Below are 24,865 nucleotides of genomic sequence, written 5' to 3'. Positions count from 1 at the left end.
ACATATCCCGGAGCAATATGGCCTTAGTTGCTAATGCTCTTAAAAAAAAAAAAAAAACTTCCCAAGAGTAAATTATTCTTTTAAGCTTCGTTTGGCTTGGGTTTTATTTCCACTTAAGCAGAGAGGCTATAATGCACAAAAACCAGAGAGAAGATTCAGCAAGCTACATAACAGATTACTACATCAAAGCTATTCTTCTAAGCTAATTCTAATACTGCATACTTACTAGGAGCAATTTCAATTTCACCTTGACATCACTTTGCCCCTTGATATCACACTTTTTGCTACTTTTCCACCTTATACCTTTATAACTGTACATAAAATTTCAGCTTTGAAATCAATTTTTGATAAAAATTATTGATTTCCATGTTGATTGATTTTGATTGTTTTCAACCAACAATTTTTAATCATAACCACCTAAAATATACAATTTCAGCAGTACTGTAGCCCACAAATGAGTAGCTAAGCTCTGTAAATATCCCCCCACCCATCTTTTCCATGGTCAGAGGTTGAACGGTCCTGTTTTAAACAAAGCTGTTCAACTTCATCAGTTAACTTATCTGAACAATTTAATTACTGTATTGTGCCAGGCTTCTGATATCCTGATGCCACTTACTTTGAGCTTTAAAATTTAAACACTTCATTTAATTTCCTTTCTTCCTTAAATAATCAGCGTGAAGAGCTGGCAATTTAAAACACATGGACCATTCCAATTAATAACCAAAACAGCTGCATGTAGTCTAGTCTTCTTCTATACCCCAAAAGTTCATGTCATTCCTTCTGACAGGTCAGTGTCATATTTTAAAAATAAATTAGATTTTTACAAAGGAATTTGCAACAGTTGTATGGATTTAAAGAAACTTCATTCAAAATGAAAAGTAAAGTAGTCATTTTTTTATTTCTTCAGACAATCAAATACACAAAACTGAAGAATTTATTTTCTAAAATATAGTTAAAATAAAGTACCAACAGTAACTTTAATGGAATATCCACATGAATTATCAGATTTGATAAATCTGAAATTACCCACTACAATCTTAATTATGATTTTCAGTATACAATTTTTCAACACACATTGATAGTCCTGTAAGATTTCAGCTGCAGTGGCAAAGCATGTGCGAGTTCAACTTTATTCCAAGTACTGTAGTTTGTCTGCATACAGGGGTATGTTATGCTCTGTTATATAAACTTTTAAAAAAATTTAAATGAAAAACTTCAAAAGCTATACTATGCAAAATTATCTAAAACAATGTATTAATTTATAAGATCAATAATGGTCCCAAATTAGCAGTCAAATGCAAAGAAATTCTAAAATAAAATTATATAAATGAACAGTAGATATATATATATATATATATACACACACTATGTTAGAACACTGTTATCTGATTATCTGTATATTTATTAGAAGTTATTTTGATTTGTTGCATAGTAAGATTGATCAAACAGCAATTAGGGATTTGGCTCTTCTTTTTGGTACCATAAAAAGCAGGTTTACAGCCGAAGTCTATTCTGATCTTTTTATCTTGAAAAACTGAATCTACATAAATAAAGGCAAAAATCGAACAAGTGGAATTTGATTACAACAAGAGCATTAATATAAGTATAATTTAAATTTGTATTATAGTTGTATTTAAAACCATTTAAATACAAGTATAAAAATTGATGAGCAGCAAAGCTTCCCTGCCAACACCATGCCACAAGTCATACCGTGCTTAATTAGAGGATTTTCTATCCTCAGCATGATGCAGCACTTAACAGCAATGGTTCCCCTCTAAAGCTGCACACAGGCAATGCTTTCCCCCTCCCACCAGCTGCAAACAATGGTTCCTCTCTGCACACAAACATGGCCATATCCAACTTCTATTCCGCACAACCTTCAGTTTGTCTGCTAACACAAAGCTGACAAAATTAAAAAATCTCACAGATAAAATGGATGAAAGAAATACTTAAAAGAATCTACACTCGTTACCAAATTACAGCTGTCTGTAATCAGGTTAAAATAAGAACTAAATATATGAATTCCTGAAAAACTACAAAAAAAAAAAAAAAAAAACACTTTATAAAGCTAATTGTACAAACAAAAAAAAATATGGCCGGAGGACATAACTGATGAGCATAATACCACCACAGTTCAGGAATTTGACTTATTAGCAGTAACTGTTTTACTAGGAGGAATCTCATCATTAACCCTACTAGCATTAATATTGTGGATAGGGACCAAAGATGGCAGCAACATTGGTGGTTTACGAGTTTAGTAATCTAGACAAAGCATACTAAGAATTATGAAGCAGGTACATCATGTTTTTTTTTTAATTAGTATTGGGGAAGAATGCTAACAGAAAGAGAGGAAATAAACACATTGTCTACACCAATGGTGAGTGACCTTTATAGTATGAGGGGCAATTCAGAAGATAAAAAATGCTATATATCTTGTTTTTTATTTATCATTAATGATATTATAGATTGACCAATGCCATCAAACTAAGCAAGTGCCTATGTTCAGGAAATCACTATTTATTATATATGAAATAAGATTTATGAAAATGCTAGAAGCGTTTACATTCACATCACTATTTTGTTGTTGTCCCAGAACCTAACCAAAGCAAAAGTTTTGTTTGTAATCAGTTTATTATGCTTTCACATTTTTATACTTACTAGGTTTGCTATATTTTCATTTTAATTCTATGCACTGAGCATACTGTAAAACATAAATGGAAATTCAAAGTAAACTGTTACTCTACTAAATTATAGTGTTCTGCATAAAAATGTCTAAAGAAGACACCACCACTACAGAAATACTTCGGTGGTGTCCATAAAAGCACCATAGCATACCTCGCTAACCAGGTAAATCCACATCACACTGCCTGCTACTGTCAAATATAATAATGGCAGTGGTCCTATTTCTGCACATCACATGTGCTCGTCAAATAAGAGGATTGTCTACAGTAACATGCTTGAAGTGGTACCTCCTAAGAATAGACAACAAATGTCCACTCTCTTGTGACAATCACAGCATAATGCTCAGTATTTTATACTATTGCCACATACACCAAATTGTCTTGTACACTGAACTGTCATATACAAAGAATTGTCATGAACAAACTGCCATACAACATATTGTCTTGCACCAATTGGACCCCTTTAAACTATATTGTGAATTCTGCAAGAGTTCACATATAATTTAAAGTTCATAATATAATTCACAAATGGAAATGTATTTTCATACATTTCCGTTTCCTTTCACTTTGCATTATGAAAAGAAATTCACAAACTTCACCCCCCCCCCCCCACTCCCAAAAAATATCCAAAACTTTTCATGTTAAATTGCCTTCATCAATTTCAAACTTTTAGTACCATTCTGAACATCCACTACAAGAATTCCCTGAGCTAGAGTGCAATTCACAACTTTCTCAACAATGATCTCCCCCCTTTTCAATTTTTATACAAAGGTTTCGGGAGGAATGTGCACAGAGAGGCAATGATGTTTGGCTGCCATGCAGGAACATTATAAATTAGAATCTTGCATCGAGAGTGTGCATAGAAAACTGTGATAAACAGCACTTGGTTGATTCATTGAGCATTAAACTGCTCGGTAACCATATTGTCTTCTTTTACTTGCAGATTACAAAAAAAATCATTAACTTAACTCCATTTTTTAACCTATCCAGAAATAACTTTCATTAAAATAGGTTAGAAAAAGTAAGAAACCTTTACTGAGGAATTCATGGCACTTAAACGTTATGGAATATTACCAATGTGCATGTAATGGGAAAGATTTTGTTAAGAGTTTTTGTAAGCCCTATTATTCTTTGCAAATTTTATTTTTTTGGGGGGGGGGGGTTCTTTTTCTTTGCAAATTCTTGCAAAGAAAAAGAACTCTGAGAAAACATTAAAATTGCTGAGGCTAACATATTCACAGTATAAATGTAGTGTATGAATCCAAACCTTTTTCAGCTGTATGGAATGTATCAGAACTGATGGACCAATTTTGGCATCTCCTTTAATGTAGGTAAATAGGCAACTTTGTACAGTAAACCCCCACTATTCGCGGGGGTTACTTTCCTGAGAAATGTCGTGAATACCGAAAACGCAAATACTGAGTTATTGCTCCCATAGTAATAAAGGGGGTTCCGTTCCAAAGTATGAAATATATAAGAAAAACTAGTCTAAAATTTTGTCTAAAAAAAAAAAGTAAATTGCAGCCATTATCAACCCACTGCAGGATGGAAGCCTCCTCAACAATTCATGCTGAGGGAAATGGACCATAACTGCCACGCTGGTCCAATGCGGGTTGGCAGATCGATCGTATTCAGCAGTCAGGGGCTTGAACTCCGGTCTACTCAAAGAGCGTGTGCTACTGCACTCCCGCTACTGACCACTCGACTACGGATTTTGTCTATGTATGTATTATATGTACCTTCCTAATATGACTATGTACATAGACAGTACATAGTGATGTGAAAGCATATGGCATCGAAATGAAAATAAGAAACAATTTAATATTAAATGTAATATTTATTAGAAATTTCAAACAAATCTTTCAAACCAGCGCTTTTGCTAGCAAAAAAAACTTATCCCGCCAGTGCTATCACCAGTTTCGCTAAAGTGTTGGTAAAGGTGTTTTGCATTTTTACGAATGAGTGAACTTAATGGAATTTTATTTTGAGTTCGGTCTTCTATCCACAGATTTAAAGCCTTTTCCATTTTTTCTAATTTAACATCACAAGTTACAGAGCAAATTTTTGAAGTAATTAGCACGTTTTCACGGACACTACGGCGGATTTTTTCTTCTGATTTCTTGATTGATCGTACCGTCGACTCATTGATTTTATGTTTTGCCACTGAGAAGACACTTTCACCATTAGAAATTTTATCCAATAACTCAATTTTATTCACTAATGTCATCACCTTCTTTGATATTTTCACATTTCTCTTGTTATTCGTAGCCATATTTTTGTAGGGGTTAGAAAGAACTTGTCCACAATAAAGTCACTTTCTTCCGTTAACACACTCGAAAAAGTCTGTTTTACACTGCAAAACGGTAGATTTATCACTTTTGTAAGCATATCAATTTATAAATTGATAAATTTATTCAATTTATAGGCGTATAAATTAAAAACAAACGACGAAACCTCCCATGGCAAGAGCATAACACATACTGAACAAGGATTAGCGAGAAACATCCACGCTCGCGATTTTGTCACCCTCACACCCCATCCACTGAGCGCTGTTTTGACAGGGAAAGATAATTTTAGCCACGCCCATGTTTTTTTATGGCGGAAAATGTTCACGGCGCTTTAAACTTCACATTTGTTTAGGTTTCATTTTATATTAAATCGGCGATCGCGAATAAGCGAAACTGCGAATAGCGGGGATTTACTGTACTGTATTTCTACAGTTGCAACAACTGCTGGAGCCAAATGAGTAAAAATGCGGGCAAGTAACATGAAGTGGTTGAAAATCATTGTCTACAAGCACAGTCCTCAAAACAACCTCTCTATATTATGAATATCTATATATCAAGTAATGCTACAATACCATTTTAAGAATGAAAAATTTAATGAATACAAGTTGTCCCCATTTTACTGAACCATAAAATATACCATTTTTAGAGTTTTTTAATGTGTGTTCATTTTTATTTACTCAGTTGTCTAATAAAAATTATTGGATTAGGCTAAAAATCTATATATAACCATGAAACAAACAAGAATAAATAAGTTACTCACCAAAGAAAATTTTTTCTCTACATCTTGTAGGTATTTTTATATATATACAGTACTTTTTATGGGAAGGTATGCAACGGTACAGCGTACCGGCACCTCTATTAACAGTGACACATGACATTTGGATGCTGCACATTTCAAATTTTCTAATATTTAGTATTTTTTTTTTCAAGTAATTTAACTAAATTACTTGAACTCCTCTGGCCGTTTGGTCGTCCCGGAGAGAGTATAAACAGAAAATTTATTTATTTATTAAATTTGCATTTTTCAATGTCTATTATTAAGATATTTTCTATATAAAACTTTATAACCATTTTTAGAATTTTAAATTACCCAGTCGGACCTCTGTTTAATGAACTCCTTTATAGCGAATTTTTTTGAATTCCCCTTGGTAATTATATTTAAAATAGTTTCTGTTGAGCGAAAAAAAATTTCATGTAACAAACGGATTAGGAGAGACTTGGTATGCACTGGTCGCACTTCTGGCCCTCGGGCAATTTAGGCAACTAGTGCTGCTGCACAAACTGCCATTTTACAACTTAGTGGTACTTATAAAACCTATCCGACCACCTGGTCCATGTATCGAGAAGTCGCGCTGGTCAGCAGCGAGCAGATCAAGGGGTATTCCTGATGTGGACAATGGACTCTGGTCAACGTTCTACTGTAAGTGCCCTGTTCAAGAATTAGGAGAGAGTGATTTTCTTTTACCCTGACAAATAATCATCTGTTGTTTTGCGGAAATTTTTCTTAAACAGACTTCAGCTTGGATTTGCAGGAGCACAATACAGATCTATACAGGGCGAATAAAAAAAATAAAAATTGTACAACTTTTTCATGAGAGAGAAACAGTTCCAGGACAATATTACAGTAATGCCACCAAAGCTGCCAAAAATCTACGATTTCAAAGTTTCACTTCATGGGAGAGATTACAGAAATTATTTTACAATCGATCCAGAAGCTTTCTATAGAACTTTGAAACAATCAGTAGAAAGCAGACTGCTTGACAGTAAAAATGTTGATTTGGCAGCAACAGCCCAAGTACTTGATAGGAAACATTGGCATGAAGATACTGTCTCTCAAGTGACATTTGGTAAGAATGAAGTTAGAAAATTGTCAATTAGGCTTCAGTTAAATGAAAGAGATACAATTCCTGGATTTTGCTTCAGTTAAATGAGAGATACAATTCCCGGATTTTGAGAATACCTAATTGAAAAGATTGTTTCAGAAAAATTGAAACATTTGATGAACACTCTTGAGTATGATATCAATTTCATCAAGTGAATGTGAATGAGGATTTTCACAAATGAATCTGATTGTCAGCTCAACCAGAGCTTCGTTTAAGACAAAAACAATTTCTTCACTACTATTTCTTAAAATTGTAGGCTCACGGCTGACACGTTTTGACCCAGCAAAATATGACGATTCATAAAATAGTCATATTTTGCTGGGTCTATTTGCTGGGACAATTTTTCTCTATTATATATATATATAATAGAGAATAATTTTTTATATCAATTTATCTTCATTTATCTTCTTACTTCATTTTTCAATGAAGTAAGAAAAGAAGTTGGTATAGTGTGTCAGATGAGAACTTAATAAAAATTTGGAATTTTCTATAAAAACTTTATTATGAAATTATTTTTATTTATATTTTTACTTATTTTACTCACATTTTACTTGTATAATAAATTTATGCTTATAAACTGTTGTGTTAATATACTTAATTTGTTGTTCTTATTCCAAAAATATTACTAGTGAAGTAACAATATCAGGAAATAATTTTTTTGTTTACTTTTCATATCCTCTTAATTTTCAATTTTTCCTGGTAGCAAAGAATGAGTACCGACATCTATTTTTTTTACAAAAAACGCACTGTATATATATATATATATATATATATATATATCTATGGGAGAGATTACAGAAATTATTCTCTATTATATATATATATATATATATATATACACAGCTAAGTTGCAATTAATGCGAGTTCGAATAATGCGATATTCGATTTAGTGCAAATTGTATAACGATACCCGGTTGCATTTAAAATTCAGTTAATGCAAGGCTAGCAGTGCTAGCCTCATATTAGATGATTAGCCTCACATTATATGCTGCTACTCTTGTTTATCTTCGCATGTGCATGTGCTACTGCCTGTCGTAATATACGTTAGTTTTCGTGATTTGTTTTAATCGTTTTAAGAAGTGCCCTTAACAAAATGCACAAAAGGAAGATTCCTTCAGATAAAAACATTACAAGCGCAAAAAACAACAGGCTTGTTATTAGATTAGAGCAAAAAATTGATGTAGTAGTAGTAGTAGTGGCATGTGATGCAAGAAAGCAAATGTATGAGCTTATGCAGCATCAGCCAAAAAAAAAAAAAAAAAAAAAATCACACCATTCCCTCCAAATGCCTGTCCAGTTCCTCCTTAAATTTATTCAACCTATCAACTTTCACAATGACAGATGGAAGTTTGTTCCAGCAATTAACCACCCGCTGGCTAAAGGCAAATTTCCGCACATCTATTCTACATCTGTCCTTTCTTAATTTGAATTTATGCCCCCTTAGGTTCATAATCTGAACAAGTGGAAGGATCCCATCAGAATTCAGCGTGCTGAACCCATTCAAGGCCTTATACACCTCAATCAGATCACCGTGCAGGTGCCTAGTCTCCAGCCACTGCAATTTTCAGAACTTAAGCCTCTCTTGATAAGAGGATCCCTTCATTCCCCTCACCAATCTTGTTGCCCTTCTCTGTACACGCTCAAGTAAATCTACATCCTTCCTAAAATGAGGCCTCCAGACCTGTACGCAGTACTCAAGGCGTGACATGACCATTGCCTTATACAGAGGGATAATCACCTCCTTTTCCCTGCTAGCAAAATTCCTATATATCATTGACAAAACCCCATGACCTGCCCTGGCAGCATGTCTGCATTGCTCAGAAAACTTCATATCTGCCTGCACAATTACTCCCAGGTCTTTTTCATTTTCTACCACCTTAAGTGTAGTACCACACAGTTGGTACGTTTCTCTGGGGTTACTTCTACCCATATGCAGTACTTTGCATTTGTCAAGGTTAAACTTCAGTTGCCACTTCTTAGCCCATCTGCCCAAATTATCTAGATCCTGTTGCAGTAGTACACTGCCATTACTGTCATTAACAACCCTGCCAACCTTTGTATCATCTGCAAACTTCGACACTAAGCCTGATATACCTTCATCAATATCATCGATAAATATACAAAACAACAGTGGACCCAACACCGAACCCTGTGGGACTCCACTAATAACATTAGTCCAAGAAGAGCAGCACCCACTGATTACCACCCTCTGTCTTCTCGCACTTAACCATCCTTTTATCCATTGTAGCAACTTACCCTTAATACCATTCTGCTCCAATTTGTACAATAGTCTTCCATGCGCAACAGTGTCAAAAGCTTTCCTGAAATCCAAATATATGATATCAAAATTATTTTTTGCATCAAATTGATGCTCATTTTGCATCAAATGTGATTGAACGATACGAACGTGGTCGTGGCAACTCTAAAATAGAACGAGATGTAGGAATGCCCGAATCTACGGTACGGAATATTATAAAACATGCAGGGGAAATAAAAGAAAAATGTAAAGTTGGATCAGCTTTTTGTGGTTTGCAAACATCTACAAGGAATAGAAGTATTACTATGACAGAAATGGAGTCTCTTTTAACTGTATGGATTGAGGATTGCAATCAAAATTGCATCTCCCTTAGCAGAGCAGCCATTCAGACAAAAGCTTTAAATTTGTTTAAGAGAGTGAAAGAAAAAAAATAATGAAGTAGAAGAGACGTTCAGTGCGAGTGCTGGTTGATTTGATCGATTTAAAAATAGAGTTCGGCTGCGTAATGTTAAAATTACCAGTGAGGTGGCCAGTGCATATGAGGATGCAGCATCTAAATATCCTGATGTTTTAAAAAAAATAATCGAAGATGGTGGATACACTGATCAACAAATATTTAACGTGAATGAAATCGGGTTTATTCTAGAAAAGGATGCCTTCTAGAACTTACATTTCTAAAAAAAGAAAAAAAACTCAACCTGGATTTAAGGTGTCTAAAGATCACCTAACACTTTTATTTAGAGGCAATGCTCAAGGAGATTTTAAATTGAAACTGATGCTTGTTTATCGATCTCCAAATCCTCGTGCTCTAAAAGGCTACAACTATAGATCACTTCCAGTTATTTGGCAATCAAATAAGAAAGCATAGGCGACCCAAACTGTGTTCACTGATTGGTTTTCAAGCTACTTTTGTCCAGCTGTTGAAAAATATTGCAAGGAAAGCAACATCGCATTTAAAGTTCTGCTAATTTTGGATAATGCTCCAGATCATCCAACTACACTTGGTTTATTATGTGAAAATGTAAAAATAATTTTTTTGCAGCCAAACACAACATCTTTGTTGCAGCCCATGGATCAAGGGAAAATCACAACATTTAAGGTCTACTACATAAGAAAAACATTTGAACAAGCAATTGTTAAAACTACAGGAGACGATGCAATAGAAAATATTCAGCATACTTGACAACAAATAATTGCAAACAACATGTGTGGAGTGTGGAAGTGCATTTTGCCTCATTGTGCAAATAGTAGTGGTTTCAAAGAAACTATTTGTTATAGAAGAAATAACAAATATTGGAAGATAACTTGGATTTGATGAACTAAAAAATGACGATGTTCGGGAATTGCTCAATTCACACTCAGAAGAATTGACTGATGACCTCCTACTTTTAGCTCAACAAAGAGCATTTGAAGACGTCGACAATGATGCCAAAGAATGAGATGTGCAAGGGAAGGAGTTCACTCTCAAGGAATTCGAAGATATCTTTCGAGCTGCAAAAGTTGTGAAGCAAAAAATTATGGATGCTGACCCTAACCTCGATCAAAGCATGCAAATTCGCCGAGATGTGGATAAAGTACTCTGCATCTACCAGCATATGTACGAAGATTTAAAGAAGGAGAAAACGGTTGTCTATGCTGCTAAAATATTTCGAAAGACAAAGATGTTTTCGTCAGTGTAAGCTTACCGCTTACCTTTTAGGAATATTTAGAATTTTTTTTGTTTTTATTTTGCTTTCTATAATTACAGTAGTATATTACTTTGTTAATAATAAATTTAAATTAAGTATATTCTTTTTATTCTTTACTGTAATATTTCGTTAATAAACAAAAACTTATGTTTAGAATTTTTCATTACCTATTTCTGTCGAGCTGGAACCAATTACCATATTTTACACATAATTATAACTTTGAATAGTGCGAATTCGAATAATGCGACTACTTCGTGGGATTCATTAGTCACACTAATTGCGACCTGGCTGTATATATATATATATAAATATTATATACAGCTAGGTCGCTATATATATATACATATATAGCTAGGTCTTTAAATTAGTTTTTAAAATTGGTAATTGCTCCATATAGAGATATAAATATTTTTAGAAGGATGTAAGGTAGCAATATAATTATTTGTATCATGGTGCCCCTCCTGTCATTTTTTTCTGGATTCACCAGTGTATATATATATATACATACACGTGTAACAAATCATGCTGTAATAAAGGTCAAGTGAATTAAGGGTATAAATTTCTATACACTGAAGATAACCTAAAATGGGGGATAACTTCTCAAAATTACAATTTAAGAAACTAGCATTGACTTGAAATATACTATAAGATCTTTGCTCACCATTATAATGAACTATAATTACAAAACTTTAATAAACAAACCAGAATAATTGGAAGAAGAAAATCTGAATTTGCCAATTTTGTATATCTATTTTAATTTAATTTTTCATTAATTTAAATTTTATAGATCTATTTTTATTAAATTTGAATTACTTATGATGATATCACAAGTAATTCAAACATTGTGAAAGGACTAGATTTTCAAAAGTCTATCTACTATGGTTTCAAGTTTAAAAATTGCTTCAAATTTAATGAACACCAATTTCCTGGAGTGACCTCTAACTACAACTTTGTGCAATTTTGTTTCAAACTCACCTATATCCACTTTGAAGCATACCAAATGTGGATCACACCTACGTTCAATGCCGTTTTCAGACATATCAGTATATATGATTTGATATTATAAGTATATGGGCATTAGATTTAATAAACTTCAAAGTCAAATAAAGGATCTACAATGAAATTTTATTATTACCAATGTTGATAAGGCAACAAATAATTTTGACTTCTGTAAAAGATTATTTCAATATACTTGGGGCAAATATTAACTAAAGCTGTACTTATACAAAAGTTACTACTAACATAAACGGGGTGTTATAAAAGAATTGCACTACATAAAAAAGCTAAAACTAAAAATCAAAATACTTTATGCAAACTTTCTTATACATGATTGTGAAATTTTACAAGAAACCAACTGGATTTAAGTTAATCACTAGTAGTTAAAAAAAAAAAAAAAAAATGGTACACTCCTAGAAGAAATTTGCCACAATTCTCAACAATATGTTGTTAAAACTTAAGAACTCACAGACTGTAAACAGTAATAATACTACTTTGCTTCGATACATAAATTTGAATAATGAGATTTACAGAGCAGAGACCTTTGAATTTCAAATTTTTTTTACTTCCATCCCACACACAATACTAAAACAAGTACTGGTACTGGCAGAAATTTGTGGAATGCCTTCAGCAAGTTATGCATTTTCAATAACTACACAGATAATAGCATAGGATTACATAGAAGAAACAAAAGAGCTTGTGAATTTCACACTAGTTCTACACAATTTTGCAAACCTATTCCTAGACCATTCTGAATGTTTTTAATTCAAAATCATTAGAAATGCAATGATTTTGTTTAATTATGATTTTAGTAATATCTATAAAAAAAATTCACCCCCGCAGAACTCATTAAAAAGAACCAATGACAATTCTGCTACTTTTATTTTTTTTTTGGATTTGGAAATTACATGAAAAGATGCAAAGTGAATTGACTGTTTGACATCTACAATAAAAGAAATTAGATAGTCTTTCCAAAGGCCTAGTCAACAATCCTCAAGAATAATCTTTGTAGAATATTCCCAGAATACTCTCTACTCACATAACTAGGTCATGCCCCAAAGGCAATCTTACACTAAACCAGCACAACAGCATTTTTTGGCTCATGAGCCCCTTTCCTCCTCCTCTACACTGATGAAGGTTTTAAAGGCCCCACAACAGGGATTATTCAACAGATAATTGCAGAAAGATGGAAAAATTTAGGCATTATTATAATGTGTTATTTTTTTATTAAATTTTTATTATTACTTTAAAAAAATTAAATATTTACAATATATAAACATTTTATTATTCAAATTTTAACAAAGTGAGTAAAATTCTAAAAACCAATTTGTCACATCTGTGAAATGAGGCTGTTTACAGGACTGGTATACCCAAAAGAAATATTGCCAAAAACATTAATTTTAGACATGACAAGAATTTAAAGCTATCATGAAATCTTAATAGACTGATGACCAAGAATCAGGTCAAAACAACCTTCAGAGGGGAATAAATGTAAATGTCTAGCTTTTGCAATTTTAGTTTTAAAATTTGAATCAATCCATCCTTAAGTTAAATACAAACAATGGAATGGCAAATCATGCTTACTTAGCATAATTTTAGCATTTTTAATTTTAAATACATTTTTTTACTGCAGTTGTTCTTTTATTGGTCACAAAATGACAGTTTAATTTTTATTGCACTCTAGAAATCGCAGACATATTATACTTGCAGTTCAACAGATATTGTTATTAAAAATCCAAGAAAATGCTGGAGCCCAAAAAATACTCATTTGAGCAAAGCTAGGAATCATTGCACTACACTATTCCCAAACACAAAATATCACATTCAGTTTTACCAGATGAAATCTCAGACTTTTCCTGCTGTCAATAGTAATAATTTAAGTAAAGATACTCAAAGGAATTCACAAGAAATTGTAACGTAAGAGCGCTTAAAAGATAGAAACAAGAAATGTAGAAACATTCAAAGAAAAACTTTCTAATGATTAATTAACCTTACAGTGAGCCAACTGATTATGAAACTGTAAAGCAATATAAGAATTAAAGAAGACGCTTATGTTTTAGTTTATTCTTACATCTATAAATCTCATCAAATTTATTTCAGAAACAAGACAAAAAAAGTAAATTCTCCCTCCCAAGAATAGGTTAAGTAGTTTATTTATAGATAAGAGACAGATATAGGCACATGTACACTCACACAATGCATAATCTACAATTTAAATACTGAGATCTAAAGGCTATTGTCAGATAAAATTATCTTTCATTTTCATTTAACTTCTAAAAATAACATACACAGTGATTTTCAAAGATCAAAAGGAAGAGATCAAAGCCATATGCATCTTTCTAGCCTAGCAGGTATGGGCCTGGCAGACCCCATCTAATTGTATCACAAGCTAAAACAAGACAAAGGGAGACTGACATACACAGATGAAGAGAAAATGTAGAATTAGTCTAGCTGAATTGTACTAATGGGTTATTAAATGAAGAAGTGCATAAGTATTAAAAACTGAAAAGAGCAAAAATTCACTAAAATCTTAATCAAGTAATAGTTACATAAATAGTACTTAATTACTTTGGATTTTCACCTTTATAATGCTAAATTAAAATTCAATACATAAGGATGAATATGCGTAAACATTATATCAGACAATATACACAACGCTCACCAAAGGATAGGTGAATATAGTGCTTAATAGCTAACGTACCATAAGGCCTGACTACATGTTTGCTATTGAATGATAAGTCTTCATCCCCATGTGTTGAACAAATAGCTTGCAAATTTATAGTCTGTAACTGAAAGAAAAACAAAAAGTGTTAGAGCAGCATTTCGCAAACTGAGGTCCGTGGACCAGTTCCAGGGGATCCGTGAAACACACCCTCTGAAACTGGGGTCAAATGATTCGTTCTATGTATAGTAGCAAATTGATGATAAATAAAGTTATTATTATATATTTATGTAAAAATAAGAATAAAGTTGAGTTTCTTTTCAGAAAACCCAGTGTTCATACATATATACACACACAGAAACATATGCATATATATGGGGGTCCACAAACTTTTTATTTTTGAAGGGGTCCATAAACTTTTTTTTTTTGAAGGGGTCCATAGATATCAGTAGTTTGGGAACCACTGTGTTAGAGTGTTACAAAAATTTTTGAATTTTGACAAATAACTGAATACTACCTTGGAAAATAATGCATGCATCATAAGAATATTTAACCTTCAAGTAGCCACTTTGATTGATCACAATCAACCAAAAACAGAAATATTTTTGAAAATTTTGCAACTTTTCAAAAAATATAAAATATTTCATATTTGGCCTTTAAGTGCAGTCAGGAAAATAATTTTTGATCTTATTATTTAATACAGTATCAGAATTTATTCTAAATTTTTAAAATTTCCTATTTTCAAATTTTTCTATAATTTTTGGTTGGTGAAATCCAGAGACCAATGAGCCTAATACTGTAAGAGTTTTGAAACACCCACTGGAACATTAAAACACACTTCACCATGTAAAATATTAATTAATTTTTTATTGGTATGAAAGTATAAATTTATACGATTAGATCCAATCAGTTCCAGTAACTCAATAAAGTTACTGGAACTGATTGGTTTCAGTTTTCTATATCTTTGATATCTCTGAAATCCACTTTGGCCCGGGGAAAGGACTTAAATGTACTAATGAAGCCTAGTTACAGATATCCTGTAGCTAGTGTTCCTCAGTGCAGCACAGTTAGGCTCACTCTTCTAAATAGATAGTCATATCAATCCAAAATCCTGACCGAAAGATGGATTTCACAATATAGAAACTGGAATGTAGTTTTATTTGATTATTGGTTCTACTGTATCAATAGAACTGTAACCGTAACTATCAATTTATCCTTGTATGCAAATAAACTAATTAACATTTAATTAGTTTATTGGTAAAAATATTTGACTTGGTTTACTGTAAAATGTTTTATTAAATATTTTTAGTAGTATACCCATGTAATGTCCTTCTTAAACTTAATTAATGCATGCATTAGTTTCTCAATGGAAACGAATCTGGTATGCTATAGCTAGGTATGTCAACCACATGAAATATATTGAGGAGTATTGATCTATATCACAACATTTACTTCTAATTCACAGAAAACTTATACATTAGAATACACGCAAAGAATATGCAACCTCTTCAGCAGGTTACACTTAGAAAAATCTTATCTCCCTATGGCAAAATACCATAGCACATGCACATTAAAGCCATAATATTTCTTGTTATACCAAAACTTAGTGTTATTTGTACAGACAGCAAAATGCCGGGTCAAGGAAGAAAGAATGAAACCAGACCATACAAAACATGCCACAAATTCCTTGGTTGTGTGTGGGGGGGAGAAGATGAGGGAGGAAGCAAATAATGTTTAAGTAGAAAACATGAAATTCTCACAAGAGAAAGTTTGAACCTATCACTCATGTATGACTTCATCTAAATCTATTTTGCTCATAAATATTTGTTTCCATTTTGTTTAAATTATCAAAAATTTGCCATTATAGCTTTTTAGAAAACAAAGGAAACATTTAATATTACATTAATAATAAATAAGCACAATGTATCAGAAGGATACTTATTAGTGTAAGTATAAAATTAAGTAGCAGCCAACAGGTTCACAAAACAAAGCACTGCTTTGTCTCCATATAGTTATCAAAATAGTTAGTCATAATTTTGCATACTTTACTGAATTAACTGCACTTCTAGGAAATAAATTGTCTCTGATGTTACAATGTTTTGTTTTTGGTAGTAAATGAAATTTTTTCACTTCTCATGAATAATAAATTATTTCCTGAACATCAAAAGAGAAAAATTAAGATTTTTGTAATTTTTGTATTTTAATATTACCATTTACCATTTATATGAATGATTATCTATTAAGTGACATAGCCAGCTTTTACAATCTAGAAGTTTTTACATATTAAGAACTAATTAAGTATTATTAGTTCACCTAATATTAATTTTAAAAATTTCCATCACATCTGATGAATAATTGAATATGAGCTGATATTTATAAATTTTTAAAATGCCAAAAATTATATTTTGATATAATTTATAAAAGCGATGAAATTCTAACAAAATATATTTTCTACATATTTACATTTTAAAAGTTAACTCTGAAGTTTAAAAGGATTTTAAACAATGACAATTTTAAAATATCTGAAATTGTGTTCAATTTCAGATTAACCAAATTAAACTGGGTAGGAAAAAAATTATGAAGGTCCAGAGAGAGAGAAAGAGGGGGGGAGCAATGAATTAACAGTGGATATTCAAATATCACTGTCTTTGCATAATTACAGACTTCAGCTCATGTCTTTTTTTACCAATAATTTTTAATTGCAGGTAAAATGAATTATAATGATGTATTCTGTACAAAATTAATAAACAACAAAAAAAAGGCAATTACAGAAGGAATCAGTTTGAGGGCATAATGGCAAAAATATGTGTACACAGCATGCATGCATACATACATACACATAGGATATATATACTGTTAGAAGTCTTAAAATAATGTTTTCTTCGAATTAATCAAAATTAAACTTAAAAATAACTGAACTTAAAAAAAAAAAAAAAAAAAAAACTTTGTTACCTTAATTATGAATGCATTATAAATAAATAAATGTTACTGTGAATATAAAATACAATACAATATAAAACATTACATCATGTTAAATAATATTAGTAAATGCTGTAAAATGGAAAGGGTAAAATATGAATAAAAACTTTTTTTTCCCTACCATTAAACATATATGCCCAGAATATTCTCAAAGGCTTTTACAAAAATATCCCTTGCTGTTGCCTGAAATAGATATCCTACTGTGCCAATATAAATGGTTCACATCCAAAGATGTGTTTTTTCCCAAACAGCTACTGTCCCAGATCTTTGGTACTGTTATGATAAATGCTCAAAAACATTAGTTAGGCTGGAAGTTTCAAAGTCTTGCCTTTGATAACTGTAACAGAAAGAGACAAAAATTAAAAAATTAAATAACTCTCTCTCACACACACACAAAAAAAAAAAAATCTCAATTATTCTATAAAAACATACCAATGAAAATCAACTCTCAGCAAGTGAAAAAGTTAAATACAAAAAAAATACAGACAGATATATCTCAAAATACAGTTATATTTTAATAAATATGGGTTAACTGACCACAATGAACACATTTTTGAAAATGTGTCAAAATAATATTAAATTGTTATAACTATATTTGTTTGTTTCTGACAAAACCAAAGTTAATTACCCATAGCAGTTTAAAATGGCGGAATGGAAACTTAACGATGAATGCTGCAACACACACACAGAGAGAGAAAGAGAGAGAGAGAGAGAGAGAGAGAGAAGTAGCAGTGGCATGTGATGCAAGAAAGCAAGTGTATGAGCTTATGCAGCATCAGCCAAAAAAAAAAAAAAAAATCACACCATTCCCTCCAAATGCCTGTCCAGTTCCTCCTTAAATTTATTTAACCTATCAACTTCCACAACGACAGATGGAAGTTTGTTCCAGCAATTAACCACCTGCTGGCTAAAGGCAAATTTCCACACATCTATTCTACATCTGTCTTTTCTTAATTTGAATTTATGCCCCCTTAGGTTCGTAATCTGAACAAGTGGAAGGATCCCATCAGAATTCAGCGTGCTGAACCCATTCAAGGCCTTATACACCTCAATCAGATCACCACACAGGTGCCTAGTCTCCAGACACTGCAATTTGCAGAATTTAAACTTCTCTTGGTAAGAGGTTCCCTTCATTCTCCTCACCAATCTTGTTGCCCTTCTCAGTACACGCTCAAGCAAATCTACATCCTTGCTAAAATGAAGCCTCCAGACCTGTACGCAGTACTCAAGGCGTGGCCTGACTATTGCCTTATACAGAGAGACAATCACCTACTTTTCCCTGCTAGCAAAATTCCTATATATCATTGAAAAAAACCCATGACCTGCCCTGGCAGCCTGTCTGCATTGCTCAGAAAACTTCATATCTGACTGCACAATTACTCCCAGGTCTTTTTCATTTTCTACCACCTTAAGTGCAGTACCACACAGTTGGTACGTTTCTCTGGGGTTACTTCTACCCATATGCAGTACTTTGCATTTGTCAAGGTTAAACTTCAGTTGCCACTTCTTAGCCCATCTGCCCAAATTATCTAGATCCTGTTGCAGTAGCAAACTGCCATTACTGTCATTAACAACCCTGCCAACCTTTGTATCATCTGCAAACTTCGACACTAAGCCTGATATACCTTCATCAATATCATTGATAAATATACAAAACAACCGAGGACCCAACACCGAACTCTGTGGGACTCCACTAATAACATTAGTCCACGAAGAGCAGCACCCATTGATTACCACCCTCTGTCTTCTCCCACTTAACCATCCTTTTATCCATTGTAGCAACTTACCCTTAATACCATTCTGCTCCAATTTGTACAATAGTCTTCCATGCGCAACAGTGTCAAAAGCTTTCTTGAAATCCAAATATATGATATCAAAATTATTTTTTGCATCCAGTTCCTTTGTAACCACATCATAATATCCTATCAAATTTGTCAGACAAGACTTTCCCTTAACAAACCCATGCTGTGTCTGAATTATTGCTGTAGTCTTGTCTAGATGATCTTGCAATGCATCTTTAACCAGTGACTCCATTATTTTACCAGGAACAGAAGTTAAACTAACTGGTCTGTAATTACTCGTGTCGCCCTTCGATCCCCCTTTGTAAATTGGGGATACATTTGCACATCTCCAGTCCAAGGATGCTCTCATAATTATGGCTAAGGATTTGCTTAGTTGCTTTGCCGCCTCCTTTAATATAACTGGATAGATCCCATCCACCCTAGGTACCTTTCGTATGTTTAACTTCAACAATTTCTCCTCCACTTTGCTCTCAGTTATTACAAAATCATTAAGCACCCTGCTACAATTTAATAACCTTCTGCCATTTTCAAACCTTAATAACTCCTCATGTGTGAATGTAGATGCAAAATACTCATTCAGTTTGTTCGCTATCTGAGCAGGATCATCAACAGTCGAACCATCAATATCAAGTGGACCAATCAGATTCATCCCTTTCCTTCTAGAGTTTACATAGGTAAAGAACTCTTTGCTGTTTTTCTTAGCATCCTTTGCCAAAGATTTCTCGTAATCTGCCTTCGCCTGCCTAACCTCCTTTGTGACCTGATTACAGACTAGCTTATATCTGCCATAAGCTTCTGAGTCGCTTGATAATTTATATGCATCCCATGCATTTTTCTTCTCTGTCACGAGTCTCATTAGTTCATTTGATAACCATTTAGGCCTAAACTTTGAACAATATTTCTTAATACGGGCAGTCCTCGTATAACACGTGTTTACATGAATTCGATCATACACGATTTATAAATAGGGGAACGATATCGCATATAACACGAACCGAATTCGCTTTTGTGTTTACAAGAAATGGCAGTTGAAAGCGGAATCACCCCAACTGAACACAATCGACAATAAAGGTTTGTAGTAACTAAAGTAGGATACATAGTTGAAACATTTCAAACTATTAACACTGCGATTGAAGACCAAGTCGATACATGACTGACCACGCATAGTAGATTTTGTAGGATCAGATGCACGTTTAAGATCAAATGTTGATTCCATGAAGTCGAGGAATGTGCTTGCTTTTCAACATAAGATTTGTGATTTTGTCAAAATCTTTGAACACGTTTAGTTGATGTAACTTTCGGCATAGTCACAACTTAACTAAATGAAACGCAACCGCACTGCTCGACAAATGCAAAGTAGCTGAATGAAGTAGTTACTTTAACGAGTTGTTCAACTCTCGAAAACTAAAAACCCGATTTGAGATCTAGTTATATATCCATGTAGAGCTCTCAAAGGGCAACAATTTTGTTGCTCAATTGTACGTAACTTGTTGTGTACAACTGATTTTTCTATCAAAATTTCTTAATTTTTTCTTGAATATTCGTTGACAGCATTATATACCCAACAAAATAAGTATAAATTGTTTATACTTTTGTCTATTAGTTTTGGAGATATAGCAGCGGTTAGGCGTTTCACTTTTTGTGACATAGGGTATCCCCAGTATAGACGCTATTCACATAAAAAAAAAAAACAGACCAGTCTCAGAGCAACAATTCAACAGAGATGTCAAAGTCAGTGAGAAATTTTGTTGCACATACAAAGCTTTCTTTAACACTGGCATGAACAATCTGAATAAACAAGAGGATAAACACCTCTTGTTTATTCAAGTCGATATGAAGACCAGATATTGAGCACGCTGAATTCTGATGGGATCCTTCCACTTGTTCAGATTACGAACCTAAGGGGGCATAAATTCCAATTAAGAAAAGACAGATGTAGAATAGATGTGCGGAAATTTGCCTTTAGTCAGTGGGTGGTTAATTGCTGGAACAAACTTCCATCTGTCATTGTGGAAGTTGATAGTTTGAATAAATTTAAGGAGGAACTGGACAGGCATTTGGAGGGAATGGTGCGATTTTTTTTTTTTTTTTTTTTTGGCTGATGCTGCATAAGCTCATACACTTGCTTTCTTGCATCACGTGCCACTACTACTACTACCTTATTCATAAGGTAAATATGTAGAAAAATCGCTTTCTGAGGGTTTACTTAATAAGTATGAGGTGAGAAAAAAGTGCATGTTTGGAATTTTGTCTGAAATTTTCCACAAAGGGATAGGAGGGAGTTTATGATGAAAGCCTTATCAATCAATTTTGTCCTAGAGAGATCACGCAGGAATTGTGGGATAAAATTTTTAACAGCATGTCCAGTAGTTATTAACAGATGGGACTGTTTTCACAGGAATGGAATACACTTAAATAAAAGAGGTGCAAGAATTTTTGCTAATGCTATCAAGGCATCAATAAAACTGCTAGCTTGGAAGGGGGGGGTACACAGACTGATAGATTAATAACAGCAGCAGGAAGTGATTCTTGTAAGTTTAACTGTATCCATTAGGACATGCAGCAGCCTGAAAAGTGGAAAGGGGAGTATTACCTGCTTGGGGTCAACATGGGACTAACAATTATATGGCCTGTGTTAAAGATACAAATATGCACACATTTACTTGTTTGTACACTAATCCTTGGAGTATAGTATATATTTTTGATGAGTTTGAGGTATTAAGTCATCAAATGTTGACATTTGATGACAATATAAGAGAAACACAATGTCACTCTGATACTGGGAATGCTGAATTTCAATATATTGATTATAATGTGTAAAGAAACAACAAACATAAGGAAAAAGGTGATGCTTTTTGACACAGACTGCAAGTGCAATATTGAGTAAACATGGTATGACAACGAGAAAACAAGTCGGCATTAGAGTCTGTTACAGGGCCAAATGATTGTGATGAAATGCAACTATACAGAAAAATAAAGTGGGCAAGCAAATTAGAATGTCTTATCATAAGGGATTTTAACTTTCCAGATAAGAATTGCAACATAGTTGCAATTCTAATTTAGAATAAATTTCAATATAGTTGCAGTTCATTTAGTATAAAACATTTCCCGAATTGTTGGACGAGTGCTTTCTAGACCAACATATTAAGATGCAACAAAAGAAATCAATATTCTTGATCTATCATGTATTAAGAAATGAAACCTTCAAGTAATGGAAACTATTTGTAAGGCTTTAGGGGGCAGTGATTACAGCATATTGTTGTGGGATTTAGTCAAAGCAATAACTACTATCAAGAGAAAAGGGAAGAGAAGCAGTTTTGTTTTTGCAAAGATGATTTTTTAATGGGTTCAGACATTTTTTTGAATTCTTTTCACTGATGATGTTGAAAAACGTAAATGCAAAATGGGAGATGTTCAAGATATAGCCATAGAGGCCACTAAGCATTTTATACCATCTAAGAGATACAGAAGAGATACTCCATTGAAGCAAGGCAGCAAGCTTTTAATTGCATCAGCCAAAAATACACAAATAAATAAAATAATAATACTTAAAATAAAACAATATTCATACTATTCCGATTCACAACAAGGTAATCATCCAATTCTGCTGTAAAATTAGCCAGAGCCACCACAATGGGAAGCAACTTGTTCCAATGTTTGACAACCCGCTACCCACAGATGAACTTCATGAGATCCATTCTATTATTCTCTGCATTATATAATTTATATTTTTGCCCCCTGGCTTGTCTCACAACCAGAAGGGAAAACAGACCATTCATTTATCTCAAACCCCTGGAGTGCCTTGTACAAACACCCTTAGATATTTATTGTCAAACTTTGCAAGTCCACACTTTGTAAGCTGTTCTTCCATAAGTACATTGCTTTGAACTCATCACCACTTCAATCTGGACAACCAGATCGAACCACTCATCAATCTGGTTGTCCTTCTTTGAGCCCTCACTAGAAGTTCTGTCCTTTGTGTGTGTGTGGTCTCCAGACCTGAATACATTATTCCACATGCATTTTAACCAAAAAATTATGCCTTTTCCTAGCAAAGGCCTATAAATCACAACAGGAGATCACATGCATTCCTAGCTGCCTATTACACTGCACCTGATCCTCATCAATGTAAAAAAAATTTCATGCCAGAGGGAATCATAACACCAATCTTTTTTGTCTTGAACCACTTTTAGCTACTCTTCTCCTAACTTCTATATAACTCCAGGATTTCTATAGGTGTGCTCAAAGGCACAACCATATATTTAGCATTAGCAGAGGCATACGATGCAAGAAAGCAAGCTTATGCAGCACCAGCCAAAAAAAAAAAAAAAACTTGCTCCGATTTCACCCCTCCGTTCGTTCCAAATACCTGTCCAGTTCAGCCTTAAATTTATTTAGGCTATCAACTTCCACAACAAAAGATGGAAGTCTGTTCCACCAATAAACTACCCAGGCTAAAGGCAAACTTCCGCACATCTATCCTACAACTCTTTCCTCAATTTGAATTTATGCCCTCTCATGTGATTATTCTAAGCTAGAGGAAGAATCCCATCAGCATTGAGCATGCTCAAACCATTCAAGGCTTTATACACCTCAATCAGATCCCCTCGCAGGTGCCTAGTCTCTAAACACTGTAATCTGCAAAACTTAAGCCTTTCTTCGTAAGAGCAACATTTTGTTCCATTCCATTCACTAATCATGTTATTCTTCTCTGTACTCGTTCCAACAGCTCTACATCCTTCTTAAAATGAGGCCTCCAGACCTGTATACAGTTCCAAGGTGTGGCCTGACCATCGCTTTACACAAGGAGAATAATCACCTCTCTATCCCTGCTAGAAAAATTCCTGTATATCATTGACAAGACACAATGAGTTACTCTTGCAGACCATCTGCACTGCTCAGAAAACTTCATATCTGCCTGCACAATTACTCCCAAGTCCTTTTCATTCTCCAAAACTGTCAGTGTAGTACCACAGAGTTGATGCATTACTCTGCGGTTACTGCTTCCCATATGCATTACTTTACTAAATGTTAAACTTCATTTGCCACCTCTCAGCCCATCTGCTCAGCTTTTCTAGATCCTGTTGCAGCAGCATACATGTATCCCATCCATTTTATATGTACATATTAATTTATATGTATCCCATGCATGTATCCCTGCCCATCTCTGCCACATGTCTCATTAGATCTGACATTCATTTAAGCCTAAACCTTGAACAATATTTCTTAGTTGGTATGTAAAGCCTAGTAGCTTCCAAGATTAATTCTTTGAATGCTTTCCATTTTGAATTTGCGGTTGGTAACATCATCAGTTGGTCCCACTGCATAGAATTTAAATACTGTCTCAGGCCTCTGTAGGCGCCTTTACAAAAGCAAAAACCCTTCCTTTTACCCTTGATGGTAGTTACCTCTTTTGTAAATCCCACTTGAGCACACTGTGATCACTGCCACCTAGTGGTTCCTTTATCTGCAGATTCTTAATGCATGAATAATCACTACTGATAATCAGATCAAGAGTATTGCTCCTAGTTGCCTCCCGAACATGCTGATGTAGAAAACAATAATCCAATAAATCCACAAAAGCCTTGCTAGTGCGTGAGTGACCAACCCACAAATTCCAGTCAATATG

The 24,865-nt window shown here is 33.6% G+C and overlaps 1 protein-coding gene across 2 annotated transcripts in view; it reads right to left on the bottom strand.

Annotated features, from left to right (window-relative positions):
* Nucleotides 1-1,087: 1,087 nt before the first annotated feature.
* Nucleotides 1,088-24,865, bottom strand: part of LOC150086353 (ER lumen protein-retaining receptor-like) — a 65,221-nt gene continuing 41,443 nt past the window's right edge. The window contains exons 4-5 of one of the 2 annotated variants that reach the window (XM_090371324.1): nucleotides 17,556-17,771; nucleotides 1,088-1,188 (exon numbers count right to left, since the gene is read on the bottom strand). In XM_090371324.1, the coding sequence (XP_090227450.1) occupies nucleotides 17,737-17,771 (35 nt within the window). In that variant the 3' untranslated portion in view covers nucleotides 1,088-1,188; nucleotides 17,556-17,736. Of the gene's footprint in view, nucleotides 1,189-1,433; nucleotides 1,541-17,555; nucleotides 17,772-24,865 lie in introns of those variants that run through there. The other variant, XM_090371323.1, reaches the window with a different exon arrangement.

The sequence above is a fragment of the Mastigoproctus giganteus genome, chromosome 4, assembly GCF_048544385.1.
Source record: "Mastigoproctus giganteus isolate SK-2022 chromosome 4, ASM4854438v1, whole genome shotgun sequence".
NCBI classification, from domain to species: Eukaryota; Metazoa; Arthropoda; class Arachnida; order Uropygi; family Thelyphonidae; genus Mastigoproctus; species Mastigoproctus giganteus.
The sequence above is the reverse complement of the archived record's forward strand: the minus strand, read 5'-3'. Positions and strand labels throughout refer to the sequence as shown.